Source organism: Perca fluviatilis, chromosome 20 (genome assembly GCF_010015445.1).
Source record: "Perca fluviatilis chromosome 20, GENO_Pfluv_1.0, whole genome shotgun sequence".
Taxonomy (NCBI): domain Eukaryota; kingdom Metazoa; phylum Chordata; class Actinopteri; order Perciformes; family Percidae; genus Perca; species Perca fluviatilis.
In genome coordinates, this window is record NC_053131.1 from 3,460,399 (window position 1) to 3,481,479 (window position 21,081).

A 21,081-nucleotide genomic window follows, 5' to 3' on the forward strand; every position below is an offset into this window, starting at 1 on the left:
TCTAAACACCTCTGTCAAATTAATTGTCTAACTCAAACTGCTGAAGCCTCATGTTAACTTCAGATCAACTTTGGAATGAATTTAGCATGGAATGAGGGCTATGGACTTACATGAGAATAGATAGACTGTTGGCATTAATTGATTTGGTTCCACACTCAAAGCTGGTACTAAGTTCCTCACCAGAGCCTTGGCCAGATGGACCATGCCACATGCAGTGATCTGGTTGTTCCTCAGCAGTAAGATCCTTACACCCACCGTCTGCCACCGCAGCCCATCACACAGCTCCTCCAAACCTGCAGAGTTCAAAAAAACAACAAAAAACATTCAATTATGGCAATTGTCTAAACGGGTTCAACTGAAATGCTTTGTATAAATAGGCTAAATGGCACTGACAGACGTTTAGTGGGAGTGAGTGTAGTGGAAGTTTCCTTTGCAGCAGGGGGGAAGTTTTCAAAGTTTAGTAAAATGAAACAAATAAGACAGTCTGAGACTAGAACCAAGTTGGGTTTTTGTATTTTATTAAAGATATATTTGCAAATAGGAGCAACATGATTTCACAAAAGGCCACAGCCCAGTGTGGAGTCAGTTTCTCAAATGAGTGAACAAGAACACCAGGCTTATATGCATCTTCAGAGTGACAGCACACACGCACTTGGATTATTATGACGCTACAATTCTTACAGGCAATCTGATACACATGAAGACAATCAGAGAAATACAAGCGACATCTCGGAGCCATTTCGCCTCCTCCTCCCTGTACGATAGTTTTAAGGTGACCTTGTAGCCCCTATCTGTTCAGACAAACAGTGCTCACATTATGTTCCAGACTGGACGTCTCAGCAGTTAGAATCAAAATCTGCATGTGGGAAATGAGATCAACTCTTTCAGCATTTGTAAGAGAAGTAAAGTACGAATTAAACATAAAAATATAAGGAATTAGGCTTAAATGTAATTTTCCCATTACATGAGCAGCTATAAAGAAGGTTTGCTATGTGCTTAACCTTTGCACATAATTAATTAGGTAGCTGGACTGTGCTAATTTGTAAAATGATGGTGTACGGACCACTCCCACTGTATTTACCTTTCCTGTTGCTTTGCTGTTTTGCCTGGTAAGCTACTGGCAAGCAAAGTTAGCTGGGTCATTCTTTAATTAGCAAACACTGAACAAGGGCTGCCAAAGGGTTACTTATAATTAATAAGATTATGTGTCACATTTGCAAACAACTTGTGCAAACATCTGCCCCTTGTTCACACAATGTTAATTATTTAAATTTGTGAAAGCATTTTGCAACGAAACTACGTTGCCTAAGGTTTTAAGGACTAGTGCAACATTCTGGGAATTAAACTAATTTGCTTTCTAGATTATCAAGAAAACAAGTTTTACCGTGTAACTCCTTCTAAAACCACAAATTGTCATATTTACATTTCTGTTTTTTCCCCCAAACATTACCTTACCCAAACATAATTTACCAATATTTATTTCCAAAATGTTGAACTAATCCTTTAAGAAATAATCACATAGGAAGAGAGAGGTGAGAGAGGAAGACTGATTTCAACCTCATATCCGTGCATTAAGTACAGAGCTGTCAGGACGTGGTTAGCTTAGCTTAGCATAAATACCGTTCGGTATTTATGGAATGGAACACCGGAGGAAAATAGAGGAGGGTCATGTCTTTTTATTCTTTGTTGAGGGGGAGGGTCACCCAAAATGTTATAGTCTAGGAGGAGGGATCACACAACTTTTGTATTCATGAAACAGCAAAATTTCTAAATGGCTTGTTTGGTGCATATTTATCCATGTAGCTCTTAGTCTCGGCCCCACCATACCATAACAGAGGAGTGGGATGTATAAGATGAGAATGCAGAGGTTAAATCATGTATTTCATGGCTGTAAAAAATAAGTGGCATCTGCACATCTTTACCAAGTGCTGACCAGTACAGAAGGCATCCATAAATTGATGGGGAGGGTCATGCCTCTTTTTGCAAAAAGGAGGGTGAAGTCCATTTTTACTAAAGATCCCAAAACTCCTCCAGTGGCCCTTTATATAAATAACGAACAGTTATGTCCACATCATTCAGCACTCACCACACCAAATAATGTATGTTCTCCAGTAAATAATAGTGCAGTGCACGTTCTGGGTGTGCCTGTTTCCAGTGGGCTGGAAGTTTATTGGATGAACGGTACTTAAGATATGCAGAGGAAAATTATCCAGGGATCTTCTGTACTAAATTTGGTGACGGTTGCTCAAATGTGTAGGAGAATTAGCGACAAAAATAACCCAGATTTTGACACAATTTTAAACTGATCTAAAGGCAAATGGGTAGGGCTTTTATGGATAGATTTGTCTGGACTCAAAGAATACGGAACACAAATAACTTTGTTTCTCGGACTTAGGGTCCAAAGTCACAGGCAAAAACATTGTTATAGTAAAACTATCTGGCCAAATTCCACCACATTCGACACTGCACTCCGTTGGGTTTCTAGCAATACACCTGCCAAGTGTGAAGTCGATCAAATAAATGGTTCTTGAAATATGTGAAGGACAGACATATACAAATATACTCTCAGAGATTCCTTAATGCATAGCTAGATAGATAGATAGATAGATAGCAGATCCATGGGTTCTCAGTTAGAAAAGAGTGAGTGGTCTTGCCGACCCAGACATTTTACAAATCGATTTTGCCCTGCACAATCTCTGTAGCAAAGATGAACATCCTACCAGCATCTGCTACAGCATTGCTGCTGAGCTCCAGTGTCTGTAAAGTTGTGTTGTAGCGGATTAGGTCTCCTAGATGCAGGGCGTCCTGGTAGCTGTTTAGCAGGTTGTTGGTAAGGTGGAGCTCTTGCAAATTCTTGTTTGACTTCAGTGCACCAACTACAAGCAGCAACAAAAGAAAAGATTACAAAAAGAAATAGGATCCAGAATGTACGTTAACTTAAAAGGACAATTATACTCCTCAAACTTCTGAATTAGTTTGAAAGCTGCAAAACAAATACTAGAAAACATGTAGCGTGACTTTAACATTTGTTAAATGTCTCTGATTTAAAAGTACTAAGTAAACTTTGTCACTTATTTAGAAAATCAATATTCAAGGAAGATTCTAGGTGGTACCAGGCAGGTAAGGTTGTCAACAAATGTCCCCCTGCTGGGAATCTAACCGTGGGCGTTAACCATTAGGTTACTAGGGTGGCCCTGTGAAACCCAATGTATTCCTTAACTTTTGGTTGGACTCAGAAATAAACTTTTAAAACTGTAAGTTAGCAGGGCTCATGGCTCACAATTATGAGAATAAGAAAAATACCAAAATCTATCTAATCTAAATTATTTTATTAACAGTATAAGAGACAAGCGATGTTTGAAAGTTATTCTGAGCTGAGTTAGTATCCTGAGTTGTAAGCTTCTTCCACTGATGTTAATTAACATACAACAGGGCAGTGGTCGTTGGTGGGAAGCCCGTTGGGGATCAGGTCCTTTTTCCTCACAGGGATAACATCACACCCAAATGTAGAAGCTCCTCGCTAGAAGGTAAACTGATCAGAGGCATATGATGAGGACTGGAGTGGACGGAAATTAGCTCTTCTAACTTTGTAGGGAACAACTCCCCCTCCCCAAATTAAGACATATAGATTGTTTTAAATTTATATTAAACATGGTCCATCGTACAAGTATGAGTGCCAAACACGGGGCCTCCAGGTTGTAACTGTGATAGACTGATTGATGGCAAGTGAACTTGAGCATGAAAACGAGAGCACAGCAGGACTTGCCGCCTCCTGCAATTACTGCAGTAAAGATCAAGTGGCATTCCCACCATTCTATCATGAAGCAGCAATTGTTGAAGCCAGAGTTGTGTCTCCTCAGCACAGGGTGTGTTACAAAACACCTGACAACTTTCAGGCCCTCTCTCCAAAATGTTAGTGTGCACGGCATCAAATCTTTGATGGGTGTTTGGAGATATATCTTGTATTCATGTGCGTGTTTTGGGCATTCTCTGTGTAGCTGTGTAATGTGCAGTCTACTGCGGTACACATGTGGCCCGTGTTGCCTGGGCCCTCGCTGCCCTTGCATCCAGATCGATGCCGCAGATTTGATCAAGCCTGTTGGGCTGCATGTGGAATGCCAACATTGTCATCAGGCACAGTGGGAACCAAATGGTTGAATCGGTGGGATTGATCCGGTCGAGTCCACCACGAGCACCCAATCCCGCAATCAGAGGCCCCTCCGATCGAAGGCAATGATCCTCAGCTGGGACCCCCCACCGGGAGGGAAAAAGGGGAGGCGGCGGTGTGCTCGGTTAAGGCAGAGAGGATGGGGTGGGATGAGAGATGAGCACGGGAGGACGAGGTGGGCTGTGAGACCCTCAAATATCAAAGAGATCCAGGAAATGGCTGAAAATGTTGGAGGAACAAGTTGCTGTTGGGAAGAGTGGGCAGCATACTGCGTCCATTTGGTTCTTTTTCTGCTCCCAGCTGAGAGGAGATGACAGGCTGTGTTCTCAGATTTTTTTTGTCCCAAAGCAGAGTCAGAAACAGGGGTTATTTTACCATGACATCCAATCAGCTATTACAATAAAAAAAAGAAAATAAAATACATTGTATTGGGGTTTTATTTGATTATCTAATGAAAAAGACTTTCTGAAAAAAATGTTTGGGCCTCATAATGATTATTATTGCTACATCCCTATCTAGCTCAGCACCTGAAGTCTAGTGCTACGTTTACACGTGGCCGGCTACTTTTATAAACGGACATTTCAACCTCTCCGTTTTCAAAAACAACATCGTGCACAGCTGTCAGTTTCCAGAAAAGTGTCCCGCCGTGTATATATGCCGTCAAGAGCATGCCAGACCTGTTGGTGGCGGTGTAACGAGAAGCTCAAGCCCACGTTAGCCAATCAGAATCCCCAAAATAGCAACAACAGCAACCAATCACTTCCTCTCTCTTCTCTTCCTCACTTCCTCAGCTGCCTAAACCTAAGGGGGTAAGCCTCTCCTCACAATGCGTAACTCCTATGGCGCCATTTTGATGCTAACAAGCACTCACCCGCCGACTGCCATTCATTTTGACGTCACTTTGACAGCGAATAACTTTACATCTGAAGCGTTTAAAGACTCTATTTGTCCGTTGTTTATTTCTAAAGAAACACGACAATGTATAAAAGGCTCCATTACCTTGTATCTCACGTGATGGCCCCGTAGCAGATGTTTTTGTAAAAATAGGCTAACGATTGTGTCATAACCATGTGACTTACTGTCGCATAGTAGAGGAATTACCGTATAGTACAGGAGAAGCTCGCAGGCAGTTTGGACTGACATTAGCTGTTTAAGTTTAATTACTGTAAGAAGACTTACAACTTTCAGACAGGTTGCTCACGTCACATCTACGTCTTCAAGCTCAGTTGGAGGCTGCTCAGTAACGCTCAGCCAGCACCGGAAAAAAGTGCTTCTAATATCCTTCACTGGTCTCCGTCCAGAGACACGGGCTCTGGTGGTCCAGTTTATATACTGTCTATGCCTAAACCTCCGTTTGTCTCAGTTTACGTGCAAACGTGGAAAAAAAGTTTTCCAAAATCTCCACTCTGGCCAGAGGTTTTAGAAAGAATCGTTTTCAGAGGCGAATTCTCCATTTGCGTGTAAACGAAGGGCACAAACGAAGGGAAATGTCTCAGGTTTTCAAAATAATAGTGCTGTCAGTTAAACGCGTTATTAACAGCATTAACGCAAACCCATTTTAAAAGCGTACATTTTTTTATCGCGAGATTAATGTTCTTTTGGCCTAGCAAACGTTGTAGTTTTTTTCACATGCTGTTGCAACAACTAGTAACGTTAGAAAAACTAAAACACCACACCGGATCTAGCTAGACCGGAAACACAACAACAGGCACGCCACACACACTTGTTTGGGCTCGCGAGCTGGCCAAAGAGTAGTAGGCTAACGTTACGTTTTGAGTGGATGGCGAGCGCGCGACGCCGAAATGGATGCCAATAAGATTCTGAATGGAAAGTTTACTTTTAAAAAGTTGCCAAATGGTTCCATTAACAGACAAGACCAAAGGGATCTGTGTGTGTTTTGTTGTTGTGAACTGAGCTATCATCGCAGCACGTCCAGTCTGAAATACCACTTGATGGCCGAGCACACAGCTGATGGCCGAGCACACAGCTGATGGCCGAGCACACAGCTGATGGCCGAGCACACAGCTGATGACCGAGCACACAGCTGATGGCCGAGCACACAGCTGATGGCCGAGCACACAGCTGATAGCCCAGAACAACAAGCGGGGGGGTTTAAAGCACAAGGCAACAAAAGCACAAAGCAAGCCGATCCACTTTTCCATGTTGATAAGAGCATTAAAATGAGAAAAAATAATGGGACAAAAAGAAATCAAGGGACATTTAGAATAGATAAAAATGTGCAATTAATTGCGAGTTAACTATGACATTCATGTGATTAATCGCGATTAAATATTTTAATCGTTTGACAGCACTACAAAATAACCATGTACGTGTAAACGGGGATCAGTATTAACTACCCCTGTTGCACATGACTGTCCGTGTGTGTGTGTGTTTGTGTGTGTGTATGTGTCCATGTACAGCACTCAAATCCGCTGCTAGTGTTGTGTTCACCTGTGGTGAGTGTATTTACAGTATATGTGTGTACTCATCCACTTATTGTGTATATGTGGGTAACAAATAAAGTGCGTGTGTACAAGTGTGTGGTGTCGAGATCAAATGTAAAATGAAAAAAAAATAAATGAATGTGTATCTCAGTTTTAAATGTTGTGTATAGTGAATATATATGTGTGTGTGTATGTGTGCGTGCGCGCGTGTGTGCGTGTCCTGGCTGCCAGAGCCTTTATAGATGTGTGCAGCGGTGTGTAAAGTGACAGGTAAGAGATTAGGCCTGTAATCCGGGTCCAGACCTGCAGAGAGGGTCACAGGTCAAAATCTGGTCCTGCTGGCCGGAGGACACACCCACCCACCCACACACACACAACCCAAACACACTTACTATTGCATAGGCACGCATGAATTTACACTCACAGTCCACACACAAATTATTTAACAAACTCAAAAGTGTTCAGTAAGGAAAATTGCTTGTGTGTGTGTGTGTGTGTGTGTGTGTGTGTGTGTGTGTGCGTCATACCCAGTGTGTATAGAGGCATGCCGCTGAGCTGGGCATTGTGAAGGTGCAGCACTGTGAGCCGGCTTGTCAGCAGAGCTTTAGACAGAGCCTGGGCCGAGTAGTCAACCATGGGCACGTTACACACATCCAGTCTGGACAGACGCACACTCTGAAACAAACACACACACACACACACACACACACACACACACACAAAGTGCAGGTATACAATGAATACAGACAATTGCACAAAGAAACAGTTCAAAACCAGAATGTCATATCTGCCCAAAAGAAGAGAAAGAACAATGTTTAGTGGAAGACAGGGCTTCGCTAGCCTGGTTGACACCAGACCCTTCTCAGCTGTAACTGAGAGTGGGTCTAGGGAAGGTTAATTCACAGTTCATTTCTATTTCAAATGCCTCTGGGCGCAATTGGATAGTCCTTCAACCAATCAGAGCAATGATCCGGGTGACGTAGCAGCGACCGCGGCATCAACGGGTTGCTGCGCTTCGGTGACCATGACGGTTGAATGTAAACAAAAAGCTGCTCGCCGTCGCTGCGCTATCGTCATCGTGTAAACCCTGCCTCAACGGTTGTGATTGGTGTAAAGCCCGCCTCAACGGTTGTGATTGGTGCCTCGATTTGTAAAAATTGGAAATGGGCTTGAATGGGCTCTTGGCCAGACTGACTTGCAGAGCAAATCTCACATTTGCGGGAAGTTCGTCAGGGTTTACCCAGGCTAGGGCTTCGCTATCACTCAGGCTCGTCGAAAAAGAAAAGTGCAGAAGGTAGTGAGTAGGCCATTACACTCTAGGGGTGTCCCCTACTAAGAATGTTCATGGGGCGGATGGATTTATTTACCACTTTAAAAAGATTTATTAAAAGCTTCAAAGACTTGCGACGAGATGAAACCTATTTACAGGGAAAAGTTACAGCGGTCTGAGCCGGCCCAGAGGCTCAACGAGCGCCCGCAAGCACAGTAGGCCTATATGGTCGAGCTAGCTAGAGACTGACTGAAGAGAGCGAGCGTCGTTAAAACAAAGCAGAGAATCAGAGAAATAAAACGTCAAGGTCAAGGACAAATATTCACGACACAATTAACCCTACTACTAACCTAAAATCTTTCAGTCAAACTCCAACCCAAAAGTTGGTTTAAATGCTTTAAGCAAATATGTAATACAACTGAAACTCTAAACATAACACACAGGGCCTGATTTACTAACACTAGCGCAGTTTGCGCTGCGTCTGTTTATGCGAGTTCGGTAATAGCGCACGCTATGCTTCCACATTTTGCGTAGTATTTATCAACCCTGACACCCATCAGGCAATCAGCGTCTTTCTCCGCCCACTACACCGTAAATTGCGCTGTAGCAAAGCGGTACTGGTGCTATGATATGGCTGAGTGCTGCTGCGATATTCCCACTGCTGATGCTATGACTGTTTGAAATGATCCTGATGCCAATATTTGTAATTTAGCGAGGAGTTTAACAACTGCTGCAATGGGATGTGAACGCTGAGTGGGAGATTCAATGTCATCTTTGATTTCTTCCAGTAACTCTAATATTGCATGGCTGCTTGATCTGTAACGCTAAATGATGTTGTGTTCACTGACAAAGTGTGATTCTTGTGTTAAAAATATTTTACACTACTAAATATTTTCATTTATGTCTTCGTCTTGCTCAAATTACTGTTGCCATTTCACCAGCGGCACAAAGGTCTACGAAGAAACTGGACTGCGGCTGGTTTAGACCTGCTTTTAAGAGGCGGAGAATTTCCCCGCAGAATAGAGGCGCGCTCTTACTGACAGTCTTTGTAAATACCACGGAATATATAATTAGGGGCACTTTACGCTTATCCTCCCACCTTTTTGGGTGGAACTCCCACTTTCCCCACGACCCTCCCACGAACGCGTATTGAAAGCGCAACTTGTCTCTTCTCGCTCATGTGGCAGGCAATCTGCGATTTTACCCAAGTGCGCCCTGTTTGTAAATAGCCCGCATCGGTTACGTCCGTCTTTGCGACCAATTAGCGCCTGGAAACAGGCGCAAACGGCTTGATAAATCTAGCCCACAGTCAATTAATGGTGCTGTAGGGATTGTGAAGATCCAGGACTTTGAAATTTGAACATCGACAACTTCTCAGTCCCTCCCCCCTTTCCGCTAAAGCCCAAAATGGTCTCCTAAGCCCCTCCCCCCACAAGGGAGAATGAATGCGTGTGCATGAGCAGTGGTTGACACGCAGTTAGACACCTCCCCCCCTGGCCCTGATTGGTGCATCTGAACTGGGAGCGGTGGATTTTTGCAAATCACACTACAGGCTGTAGGTGGTGACAGAGGTGGATTTTTTTTTATTTTTATGACCTGCTTCATGTAGTTCTACTGGCAGGGTTCATACGCATTTTAACCAATACTTTTCCATGACTTTTTGGCAAATTTTGATGACTATGTATTCCTGAAAATCTCAGTCGACATTATACAATAAGAATACAAATCTGTGTTAAAGTTTACCCTCAGAGGTTTAACAATAAAATTAATAACAATTTATGTGGTTCATAGTGGAATTTGTAATATCGCGCCCCGAATAGAACGTTAAGGTTAAGAAGACATGAAATACATTTTTTATTCAATGATTTGTTTTAATTAATCGCGTATTATTATGCTGTGTTAAAAGAAATTCCATGATTTTTCCAAAACTTTCTGGGTATTTTTATATTATAAAAACCTTTCCAGGCCTGGAATTTGCATTTTTCAAATTCCATAACTTTTCCAGGTTTTTTCAAAACGTATGAACTGTGTAACTGGAACATAGGGCCAGTTTCAGCAAATATGACAGAAAGTTAGTTTTATAAGTCTTACCTACTGCACCTTTAAATGATGAATAAAAACAAAAAGAGCTTCCTGAAGTCTAAACATGCTTACAGTTTGTAGTGTTGCAGACTTTATAACAATGAATTTTATCGGTAAAATAAAACACCAATACAGATAATCTGCAAATTGCCAATTAACTGCCTCGATAATCAGCCAGGCCGATAATTGGTCGATCCCTAGACTGAAGATACCAAAGAAGTGAAGTGAAAACTGTTTCAAGAACTCCACGCCAGAGCCCTCACATATTTGACGAAATAATCTTAACTCAAAGTCATGCTCAAAGTCATTGTGGGACACTGTGTTCCCTCATCCTGTCCCGCTTTGATCGCACAGACACGGAAGTCAGTCAGCGGTAACATTTGGCCCGATTGTTTCTCACCCCACAGCTAATCAGTTATGCCTGCTAATGCTATCTGCGATGCTGCAGTAATGCTGCGCGTGTGTTTTGATGTGTCTATGCCGGCGTTCACAGTGGGAGAACTTCTCACCCCGTTTGCTCTGCCCTGCATCTTCAAACCATGTAATGTGCGACAAACTCACTTTCTAGGATGTACATTATGGCCCAGAGAAAGCCTACAAGAAAAGATTACTATTCCACTGCGTCAGCCAACCTGCTTTATCAAATGAGCGAGGGCCCTCCAACACAATGTTCCCATACTGCTGTTGTCAGAAATGTCAAGATGGGTTGTAGATTCATAGTACAAAATCATATCCAGCAAGGACGATGCTCCCTGGAAGAGAAAAAAAACAGTGAAGGAGAAAAAATGAAGAAAGCAAGGCCCAAATATGACAGGAATGTTATGAAGTTCTTTTGGAAGGAAAAAAAATTGCCTCTAATCTGATACAGGGGATAGGCCTGAATATGAAACTGTATTGGAAGATGCGAAGATGAGGAAAATAAGTTTTGCTCATAAAACTCACATTTTCTTCCAGTTGGGCTGCCTGCAGATTGATGAAATCAAAGTGCAGCGATTTCAGAACGACTTCCAGAGCTTCACAGGAGCGGTGGTCTAATCGCTCACCTTGATAGAGGCAAGCAATCAAACGGAAGATAATTGGGAGGCTGTTTGCTAACAGGCAAAATTGCACGGCTCTAAATGCGCTTTATCCTTTTTCTGAAATGAACATTTTCGCAAAAAAAAATAAAACACGACAAAACAGCTTCCTTGATGGGCAAAGTTTATCTGTGTGCATGTGTTTTTCTTTTAATACAGTTCTGAGACTTGATGAGAAACAGAAATAATGGCGGCTCCAGTTAGAGGAACATCGGGCAGGCTTTCGTGATTGGACCTCCAACATGTGAATGCTTTAATCATTGATTACTGACGGCCTGCAGAAGATGTACAATCTTACAAAACAACACATTTCTATGCAGCAACTGAAATCCAACTTTACCTCCAAAGTCACATTGAGTATGAAATGCACAATACACGTATGTATAATGTATGACAATGTATAAACACTGTAGTCTTATTTACTCGAACCCAGAGGTGGAATTCCAGTACATTTACTTAGGTGCAGTTACTTTGTAGGTGCAGTTTACTTCAGTATTTATGTTTGATGCTACAATTGAAACGTTTGTAAAATGTGAAAAATTGGTATTGATTAAACAACCCAAAAAAGTATATGAAGTAGTCAAAGGCTCCGCCTTGACAGGCTACACCGTTAGAAGGCTGCTTCCATGTTAATGGATCAGAAATAACAATGAGACAATATATACAGTAATACTATACAGAACCATTCAGCATGATGTGGATTTTTACTTTTGATAGCATATTTACTATATACTTGGACTAATGCATTACGTATTATAATACTACTCTAATATATAACAAGGTGCAAATCCATGATGCTACCAGTCAGGATTATAGTCCCCTAACCTAACCCTTCTCTTTTCTTCATGTTTCTGTTTTATTTTAGTATGCCTGTATATTGTATTTTGCCATGTATGTGTATGTTAGCGGTGTAAGGGTTTGTCTATTTGTCCCGAACCATATCATACGGGACATTCATTTGGGCGAGTGGCTCTCTCTGGTTCGGTTTGCCGGAAACCCAAACAAATTACTGACGCAATAGCTTAAAAGGTGCAGTAGGTAAGCCTTATAAAACTAACTTTCTGTCATATTTGCTGAAACTGTAGTTCCAGTAGAACTACATGAAGCAGGTCATTTAAAAAATATCCAGCTCCTCTGGCTCCACCTACAGCCTGTAATGTGATTTGTTAAAATCCACCGCTTCCTGATCAGACGTACCAATCAGGGCCGGTGTCTAACTGCGTGCCAATCACTGCTCATGCACACGCATTCATTGTCCCTTGTGGTGGGAGGGGCTTAGGAAACCGTTTTGGGCTTTAGTGGAAAGGGGGGAGGGACTGAGAAGTTGTTGATGTTCAAATTCTTTGGGCTAAGTCCTGGATCTTCACAATCCTACCTACAAACCTTTAATTAATCTCGTTAGGTCACTGTCTTACCATACATTCTAAAGCATGAGTTCACCCAGAAAGCTTTGGCAGTGGGCCAGCTGTCGGTTAGCTGTACTGGACCGTCAGGTTAGCTCCTGGTTAACTCATATAGCCAATGTTGTTGTTGTTGTTGTTAAGGCGGGCACAAATACCCATAACCATATGTCAGCGTTTGAATGGTTACAGTAAAAATATGCCAATGTTAGGTCATTCATTTTCGTCTGTCATCTGAACATTACTTTTTATTTTTGTAATCAGGCTACTAATCCTTTTGTTGTTAAGTCACTTTTGTGTTTTCAGGAGTGATTACCCGGGATCACTGGGAACATGCTGTAATCAGATTACTGTGATGTGCCGCTCTTCATGCCCCATGTCTTTTTGAAGTAATTTTATCTTTGATGTGTGCCCGTTAATGCATTTAAGGAATCACAGTTCAGACTTGGTAATCTGATTACTCTTACTCCAACCCTGATCAGGGAGTCACACTCCTGCGACTTCAAACTGTGACTGCTCAAACACATCCACGGGACTTTTTTTTTTTTTTTTTTTTTTTTTTCTCTCTCTCTCTCACACACATTCTTATCTCCCCGGCCAAGAAGGGGGATATGATAATTACTATCATAATTATTTCCAAAATGATTTTTTTCCCTGTGTTTTAACAATAATCACTTAACTGAGTGATGGCAGAGGGCGTGTGGGGTGCAAGGGAGTGCCATCTGAAATCCCATTTTTCTAATCCGCCCTGCGTCGGGAAGATAATAAGGCAGCGACACCCGCAGTCAGATGTCATCAGTGCGTGACAACGGTGGCGCCCATCATGGCATCGCACACAACTTTCCACTGCTGCTGCACGCACACGTGTCTGCTGCTGCACTTCTCGACAACTGGCACAGCCCTTCCACCTTCAAAGCGAGGACATTCTGTCCAGCTAGGGCTGCACAATATATCGCTTGTCTATCGTCATCGCGATATCAACTGGCGCGATCAACACCTCGCAAAAGGCTGCGACACATCGCGAAAGACACTCTGAGACTTTTTTTACTCAATAAAAGAAAGTTGGAAATGATTTCCTTTCATTTGTTTTAAATTCAACAAGCAATGTGTTGTGTTTTAGCAGAATACTGAAAGCAGCAGAACTGCAGAAGTGAGTACACTTTAACATCGGTTTATTTATCGCAAATAATATCGTTATCGCGATATTCATCGGCATATTTTCCTCATATCATGCAGCCCTTTGTCCGGCGTTCGGAGACTGGGATTTAGGATTCCAGCTGGGATGAGTTCTAGTTTTAAGAACTAGAATCAAATTTAGTTTAGGTTACAGATTTAAACTAAGATTAGGTTTATTTAATGTGAGAGCTACAAATTACATTTTGTTTAGGATCAGGGTTAGTTCAATGTAAGGCTTACATTCAAGTTTGTGGTTTAGGATTCATATTTAGATTGAATGTACAGGATACGATCACATCTACTGTAGGTTGGGTTTAGGGTTAGTATCTGAGTTAGAGTAATGGGTTGAGATTAATATAGGATGAAGGCCAGAATATGCATTAGGTTTACAATTTGGGTTAGAAAATCAAAGACTTTGAAGGATTTTCTTGGTGTTATTTTCTTCCTAGTGATCTGCCTTATTCTGTGTTGTTTTATATGTTACCATATGATCACAATCATACAGTATACTGTCCATTTCTAGAAAAGTCTTGAAAATGTGAAACTGCATCAGGAAGACGTAGAATGATCCACCCCATAGAGTCTAGCGATGGTGACAACCCAGCAACCCAAAAGCCCCATTTAGGGTTTTTGATAAACACATGAAAATAAGTAAATAACTGCGATATGCACTCACTCATTTCAATAAACCAACACACTGCTTGCTACAACTCTTTGTGTGACGTATATGGAGATAACGTATAAAAAATAGAAATGTATACATCAAAAATGTCTTGTCTGTCAATTTGATAAATATAAAAGTATTCAAAATATATATATTTTTGGTCTGTTATAACATTTCTTTTCTATAATTACACTTTGATTGAATATGTAAAACATTGCAAAATCATTCATTGTATCACGAGTGTCACATAAAGTCCTCAATCATATTTAATAATGACGGAGCGAGGCGTTCAGCTTACCTTTGAGATCCAGACATTTCACACCGCCACCTACACACACCCCCTGCTGAGAGAGAGACAGGGGGGGGGAGAGGCAGGAGGTGTGAGGGAGAGGCGCGAACACGCGAACACACACACACACACACACACACACACACACACACACACACACACACACACACACGCACACACAGATATTTGGCAGCGTCCTCCCTCCCCAGTCTCTTTCCGCACGGCCTCTCCATCCATGCCACACTGTACCGGTTTGATCAGGGAGGCTCATTGGACGCCAGCGCATGAATTATGAATTTCACACAGTTTACCGCCGCCGTTGATGGTGACACGGAGTCCTAATTAACCAGTGTATAATAATTAGAAACAGCTGGTCATCAGTTGATGTGTTCATTTGCCAGAGCCAGTGTTCCACATACATCTAATTTGACTGCATCAATCACCGGAGGTGGCAGATTTGTGCGGATGGTGGAAAACACAGATTGGTTTTTTTTTCTACTGACAAAAAAAACTGGATTTTTGGGGTTTTTTGTTGAAAGCCTCCTTTTATAGATGATGGCAAAAACAGATTCTGTCACATGGGAGGAGTCCGGTTTTTCTTTTTTTTCTTTTTTAAATATAAGCATGTTTCACCCCAGACCCTTACTGCAACCCAAACGTTATTCATGTCGATATTTGTTATGTATCAGACATGTACCTGAGCATTCATTAGGGGAGCGGATGCCCACCTCTGCGTCTGGGTTAAGACTGATGCCTGATATCAAATTCTGTTATCAAAGAATGATCCCATAAGATCACAGTTCTGGAAGATATGTTTAGCATGACAACTGTTAAATGTGAAAATGAATATTAATTTCTAAAATCCTTAGCGGAGACTAAGAAGAGAATATCAAGCCATCCACAACCACCAGGGGGCCCCAAAAGTGAGCAGATTAAGAACATGAAGTCTCTGTGGTTTCCTGTGTGTTCATTTGTATTTTCACAGGAAGGAAATTGTACCCAGCATATTGTTTTCAGGATTTTATTGAGTTTATTTGTTTTTATTTGAATGCTTTTTATTCGAGTAGGGTTGTTGTTTTGCACATGTATGCATCACGATGCACATCTTTAAAGATGGTAAACCATTCGGTCAGCTCCTTACTCTGAGCGATGGGGTCTTATGTCAACACAAAATCATTTTTGCTCAGCTGAAGGAAAGTAAAAATGGTCTCTTTTTTTTTTTTTCTGTGCATCAGTTAGAATTAAAACATTTAAATCAAAGTGTGATCGGATCTGACAGTTGTGAGCTTCTGTTTGTTCTGTTGCCAGGCGCCTGCCAATCATACGTGACCAAGCTGCAGGACTCCACGCAGTCAGGATGAAGCAGATTAGCTGAGTTTATGATCGTTAAACTCTTAATAAATAATGACAAATATTTGTTTTGACTGTTGCTGATTTAGACATGAACATTTAGGCTAATATTATAAAGAAAAACCAAAGGTTTAAAAGCACGTTTTCAGGAACTATAAATATCTTGTACACTGGTAGATAGATAGATAGATAGATAGATAGATAGATAGATAGATAGATAGATAGATAGATAGATAGATAGATAGATAGATAGATAGATAGATAGATAGATAGATAGAATAGATATAGACAGACAGACAGACAGACAGACAGACAGACAGATAGATATTTGCATATATTTACACAACAACACTTAGTTGTAGCAATCCAGTTTGCAGCATTAAAATACACTATAAAATATAAAATATATGCACACGCCTCACTCATCACCACAAACACATCACTCATACTATAAATACTCCCAAAAAAATAATGACCTATTCCCATTCCCAAGCCACATTAGCTTTCAGTGTTGCTTAATAATATTAAAAGTTGTTAGACTGATTGATAACAAAAAGTAAATGGGGTGCCCGATTCTACTCAGGGCCCCAGAACCTCTGGTCTCAGCCCTGTGACCGGCTCCGTGTCAGTGGAAGCCTGGCTCCTGACTGCCTCCCTACACCCACTCGTCCTGGCTGGCGCTCTGGATTGCCGCCTTCTTATTTGCGAGCAGCGCCTCGTTTCCTCTCTCCTTGCTAAATATGATTCATTGTTCAAAGGGACACGCCGAGTACAAAGGACTTGGAAGGCTTTCCTTTGCTCGGCTCTCGTGCTGCAGAGAGGAGAGCAAGGCACATGACAAAAAGACGGCGGCCATAATGTGCTCCTGTTGAAAGAATTAGACAGATCAATGGGACATAAATTGCACTGTTTATGTATACAAGAGGCTGGTGTGTAATTGGTAGAGGTGGTTGAATTTCCCCCCGTAATCATCTTAACAGAGACACGCACACACGCATGTACACGCGTACACACACACGTACACACATGCGCACGCACGCACGGCGCGCACGTACACACACAAACGCACACACACGTATACACAGTTGTACAGAAAAAGAATGTGTGTATATGTGTATGTGCTTTAACATGCGGTACTTTGATATAAACAGAGCAGGATTTTTGTCACTGTGAGCTCACACAGGAGAGGAGTGCAGATCACGCTATTGATTGATTGTTTGTCTGTTGTTGATTTGATCCCCAATAAAATAATTCGCGGGTCTCTTTGACAGCCTTATTTCACAGTTGTATTCTATCCGTTTACTGCGTGAATTGTTTTTTTGTTTTTTTATTTCACCCTTTTATGAAGATTGGAGTCTTCCAAAAACATGTCATAAATGTGCCATGTAGGAGAGAAAAAAACAATTCAATTCAACAACTATGACCGAGTCATTTCTGGGAAGCTGTTCAACACAGAGTACAACACTACAGTTCTAAACAACAGAGTACAACACTACAGTTCAACACTGTACAACAGAGATATGCATCACTCTGCCTTTGCATAAGACATACAACGTCTTTGTGTGGCTACAAGATGTTATTCTGTCCTATTCCTTACCTCCGGGAGGTAAGGGATAGGGAATTATATTCTGTTAGGTGGCTCTAGTTAGTGCTATAATATATATATATATATAGCCTATATATAAAAAAAGCAAAAACCATTGACCAGGGGCACTGTTTTACATCATATATCTCCTTCATTGTTATCCTACTGTGACTGCACAACATTGCCTTCAGACAACACATTTAAAATCCGTTTAGGAATACACACAGTATGAAAATAAAGGGGCTTCTTTAGAGATTCATGCAGATGCGTGTCTCCCCCCCAACACCTTATCCTGATTAAAAGCTGTGAAATAGTCAAATGTATGTGATGTTTTCCTGGCTCTGTGCCATGCATGGCTCTGCGTCCCACCCCCAAATGCAACATTACGGCTCCTTATTTTGCTTCATGAGAAACACATCATCAGATACGTGTCTTCACACATGACTGATTTAAACTGCCTCAGGAAAACAATATGCGCCCGAGGGCTATTTTATTGGGTTTATTGTAACGTTTTAGGAGTCCTGTTTTTACAGACTTGTCAGTGGTGAGTGTTGCTGGGCACACACACTGCCCAGGATTGTTGCTCTCTCTCCCTGTACACCTGGGTAGGCGGGGCGTTTTCAGAACCGCCTCAAGCTGGTTGGCTTTGAGCATGGGGACAAGAAAAGTTTCAGAAATCTCCAGCAGGAGTAAAGGTTTCAGGTGTCCAGCTTGCTCCATTCATCTCTCTTTTAAAAAAAAAGAAATGTTATGTACTTTGCATGCATTGCTGTCACCTCAGAATTTTTGTTTGGTCTGTCGCAGCCGCAAAAAAAAAAAAGTGTCACTGTGTGCTGGCGTCCGGCTAGCGACTGCTTGTGAAACAAACGCTCCGTTTGTGGCACTGAGCCAATGAACGATGCTCAGCAACAATGTGCAGGCAACTGGCTGGCTACCCATAACACACACACACACACACACACACACACACACACACACACACACACACACACACACACACACACACACACACACACACACACACACACACACACACACACACACACACACAGCACTTCCTCCTCGCAAGAAATACAGTGGCGGCTGTTTTTCATCTTAATGAATTTCTGAACTTGTTCGCTCCCTCTCCGCTCGCCACTGCCTCATGGTGAAAGACGGAAACCGAAGGCGCCGGCTGCCAAATCAATTGATGTGTCAGGAGGGAGAGAGGACAAAATGCAGTGATAAAAAGAAAAGCGTTCCCTCCCTCACACACCCTCTCTCTCTCTCACACACACACACACACACACACACACACACACACACACACACACACACACACACACACACACACACACACACACACACACACACACACACACACACACACACACACACACACACACACACACACAGCAGGAGAAGACAGAGATCTGGTTTCCCAAACTTGACTTCCACAGAAGTCATCTCTGGTGCATTCTCTATATTCTTCTCTCAACGGTCCAGAGCGGCGCTGCCTCTCTACGTGGCTTTGTATTAAAAAACTGTTTGAGTGCACCGCTTTTCTCCTCAGCCCATTTAATTAACTGACAAAAAAAAAACTATTAATAAATATATATTGTAGGTATTTTTTTAACGTGCATTTTCAGAGCTCTTAGGGGTTAAAAATCACCGCCACGTTTTCCTTTCAGCATCCTTTCTCGCAATAACGGATAAATTATTTAAAATAACACGACCTTTTATCTCACACCCTTTGAAGGCAGCAAATTAAAAATGTAAATTGGGAGCTAATTAATATGCAAATGTATTCGTTCGCTGTTAACAATTAGCAATTAAAGCTGCAGTGTCTAGAAAGAGCACAGACCAAATTAGTAAACTTCATTTATCATTTAAAAAAAAAAAGAGAGATCTAAAAACGTACATAAAATTCTAATTGACTTCCCCAGTATTTCCCACTGTCACTGCCTTTGTGCGTCCGCACTGCTTTTGAAATATATGATAGCGTGCCTTTAGCGACTTCATTAATGCCACTTTGTGTAAAATATACTGTCGCCTTAAACGGTTGATGTCAAAAATAATGTACACATTCAAGGCTGAGTGGCGAGTGCTTGGTTGGAAGGGTGTGTGTGTGTGTGTGTGTGTGTGTGTGTGTGTGTGTGTGTGTGTGTGTGTGTGTGTGTGTGTGTGTCTCAGAGTGTGTGAACGTCACGGCGTACAGCTTCAGCAGCCGGATCTGTGTGTTGTACATTTAACTCTCTGCTGAATTTTACATTTAGTTCTCTCTTAAGTTTCTCACTATGTGATCCTATCAGCATTAATATCGGCAAACACAGAGAACACAGCCAATGGAGATCAATTTGAAATGTGACACAGATTGCTTACGAGAACTATTAATGACCGCATTTTTCAAGACATCATCGCTGAAAAGGAAGAAGTCAATACAATAACAAGCTAGCCACTACAATAAAAATACAATACAATAACATTTCAAAAAAATGAAATCTAATGTGATGGATGACGCTTGTGTTCAGGGAAACTGGGTCTGTTCCGTGGCACAAACATTTGGTTTGATGTGATCTTTACCTTGGTCTTTCGGATGAAATCAATTAGAGTAAGTGCTTACACGGCAACAAAATGTTAAAAACAAAACGCGATAGCAGTGACGAGAAAGGTGTTGTGCTGAAGATGTAGCTGATTACTCCTACCCTTCTTACAATACATGCATTACAGTATCTAAACAAGCTGTGCAGTCCAGACAAGAAAGACAAGTGGGTTATGCATCTGCAGACATGTACATGCACAGTCTGCTGTACTTTTGGGGGAATTTTGGGGCCATATGTGGGAAGATACTAGGGGTGGGAATCACGACACGACATCATCACCATACTTATGTCACCGTACGGTATTATTGCGATTTTTAAACATATTGCTATATTCTGTGATATATTGCAAGTTATTACCTTTTTTTTCCCCCCAACTTCAAATTTTTCCCAATTTTAAAATGATGTCCCCCAAAAGGAAACTTTTGTCAACATCTGTTTTATTTCATCTGTTTGTTCATCTCACTTCAGTTTCATTGCTGAAAAATGGGAATGTCAAGCAGACCAACTGACCAACACATATATAACAACAGATCCATACTCGGCGTCTGTGTATCCATACAGTACTGCCACGGAAAATAACGCAATACTGTGCTGTATCCACCCCCCCTCCCCCCAGAAGATACATTGCACAAGTAAAAAAAGAAATGTATACCAAATATAACATATTAAGCTTGACAAAAAAAGCATGTGAATTTATTATATCATGCAACACATTCCCAGTTAATCACATTATTTCACAATGGATAGATTTACATTTGGACACATGGAAAAAAAGGTAAAGTAGTCACTAAGGTAGCCATCCACAGATCCAGATCATCCTGAGGATTCACTGTGCCACACATATGTTTAACATTAAAACATGATTTATAAAATTATGCCAACAATTAGTATTTTAATAGCTTAGTATTCTATTCTCATTTATGTATAAAGGCTTGAGGCTGCCCTACATGTTACTGTAGGCCCAGTTTAATATGCAACTTCATTTTCTACATTAT

At 41.5% G+C, this 21,081-nt stretch overlaps 1 protein-coding gene across 3 annotated transcripts in view; it reads right to left on the reverse strand.

The window, feature by feature from the left end:
• The window catches only part of si:dkey-288a3.2 (protein phosphatase 1 regulatory subunit 37), an 88,556-nt gene that overhangs the window by 47,318 nt on the left and 20,157 nt on the right, over window positions 1–21,081 (reverse strand). For 2 of the 3 annotated variants that reach the window (XM_039786302.1, XM_039786304.1), the window contains exons 4-9: window positions 14,579–14,624; window positions 10,907–11,007; window positions 10,597–10,716; window positions 7,140–7,287; window positions 2,721–2,876; window positions 181–293 (exon numbers count right to left, since the gene is read on the reverse strand). In XM_039786302.1, the coding sequence (XP_039642236.1) occupies window positions 181–293; window positions 2,721–2,876; window positions 7,140–7,287; window positions 10,597–10,716; window positions 10,907–11,007; window positions 14,579–14,624 (684 nt within the window). The remainder of the gene's footprint in view (window positions 1–180; window positions 294–2,720; window positions 2,877–7,139; window positions 7,288–10,596; window positions 10,717–10,906; window positions 11,008–14,578; window positions 14,625–21,081) is intronic. The other variant, XM_039786303.1, reaches the window with a different exon arrangement.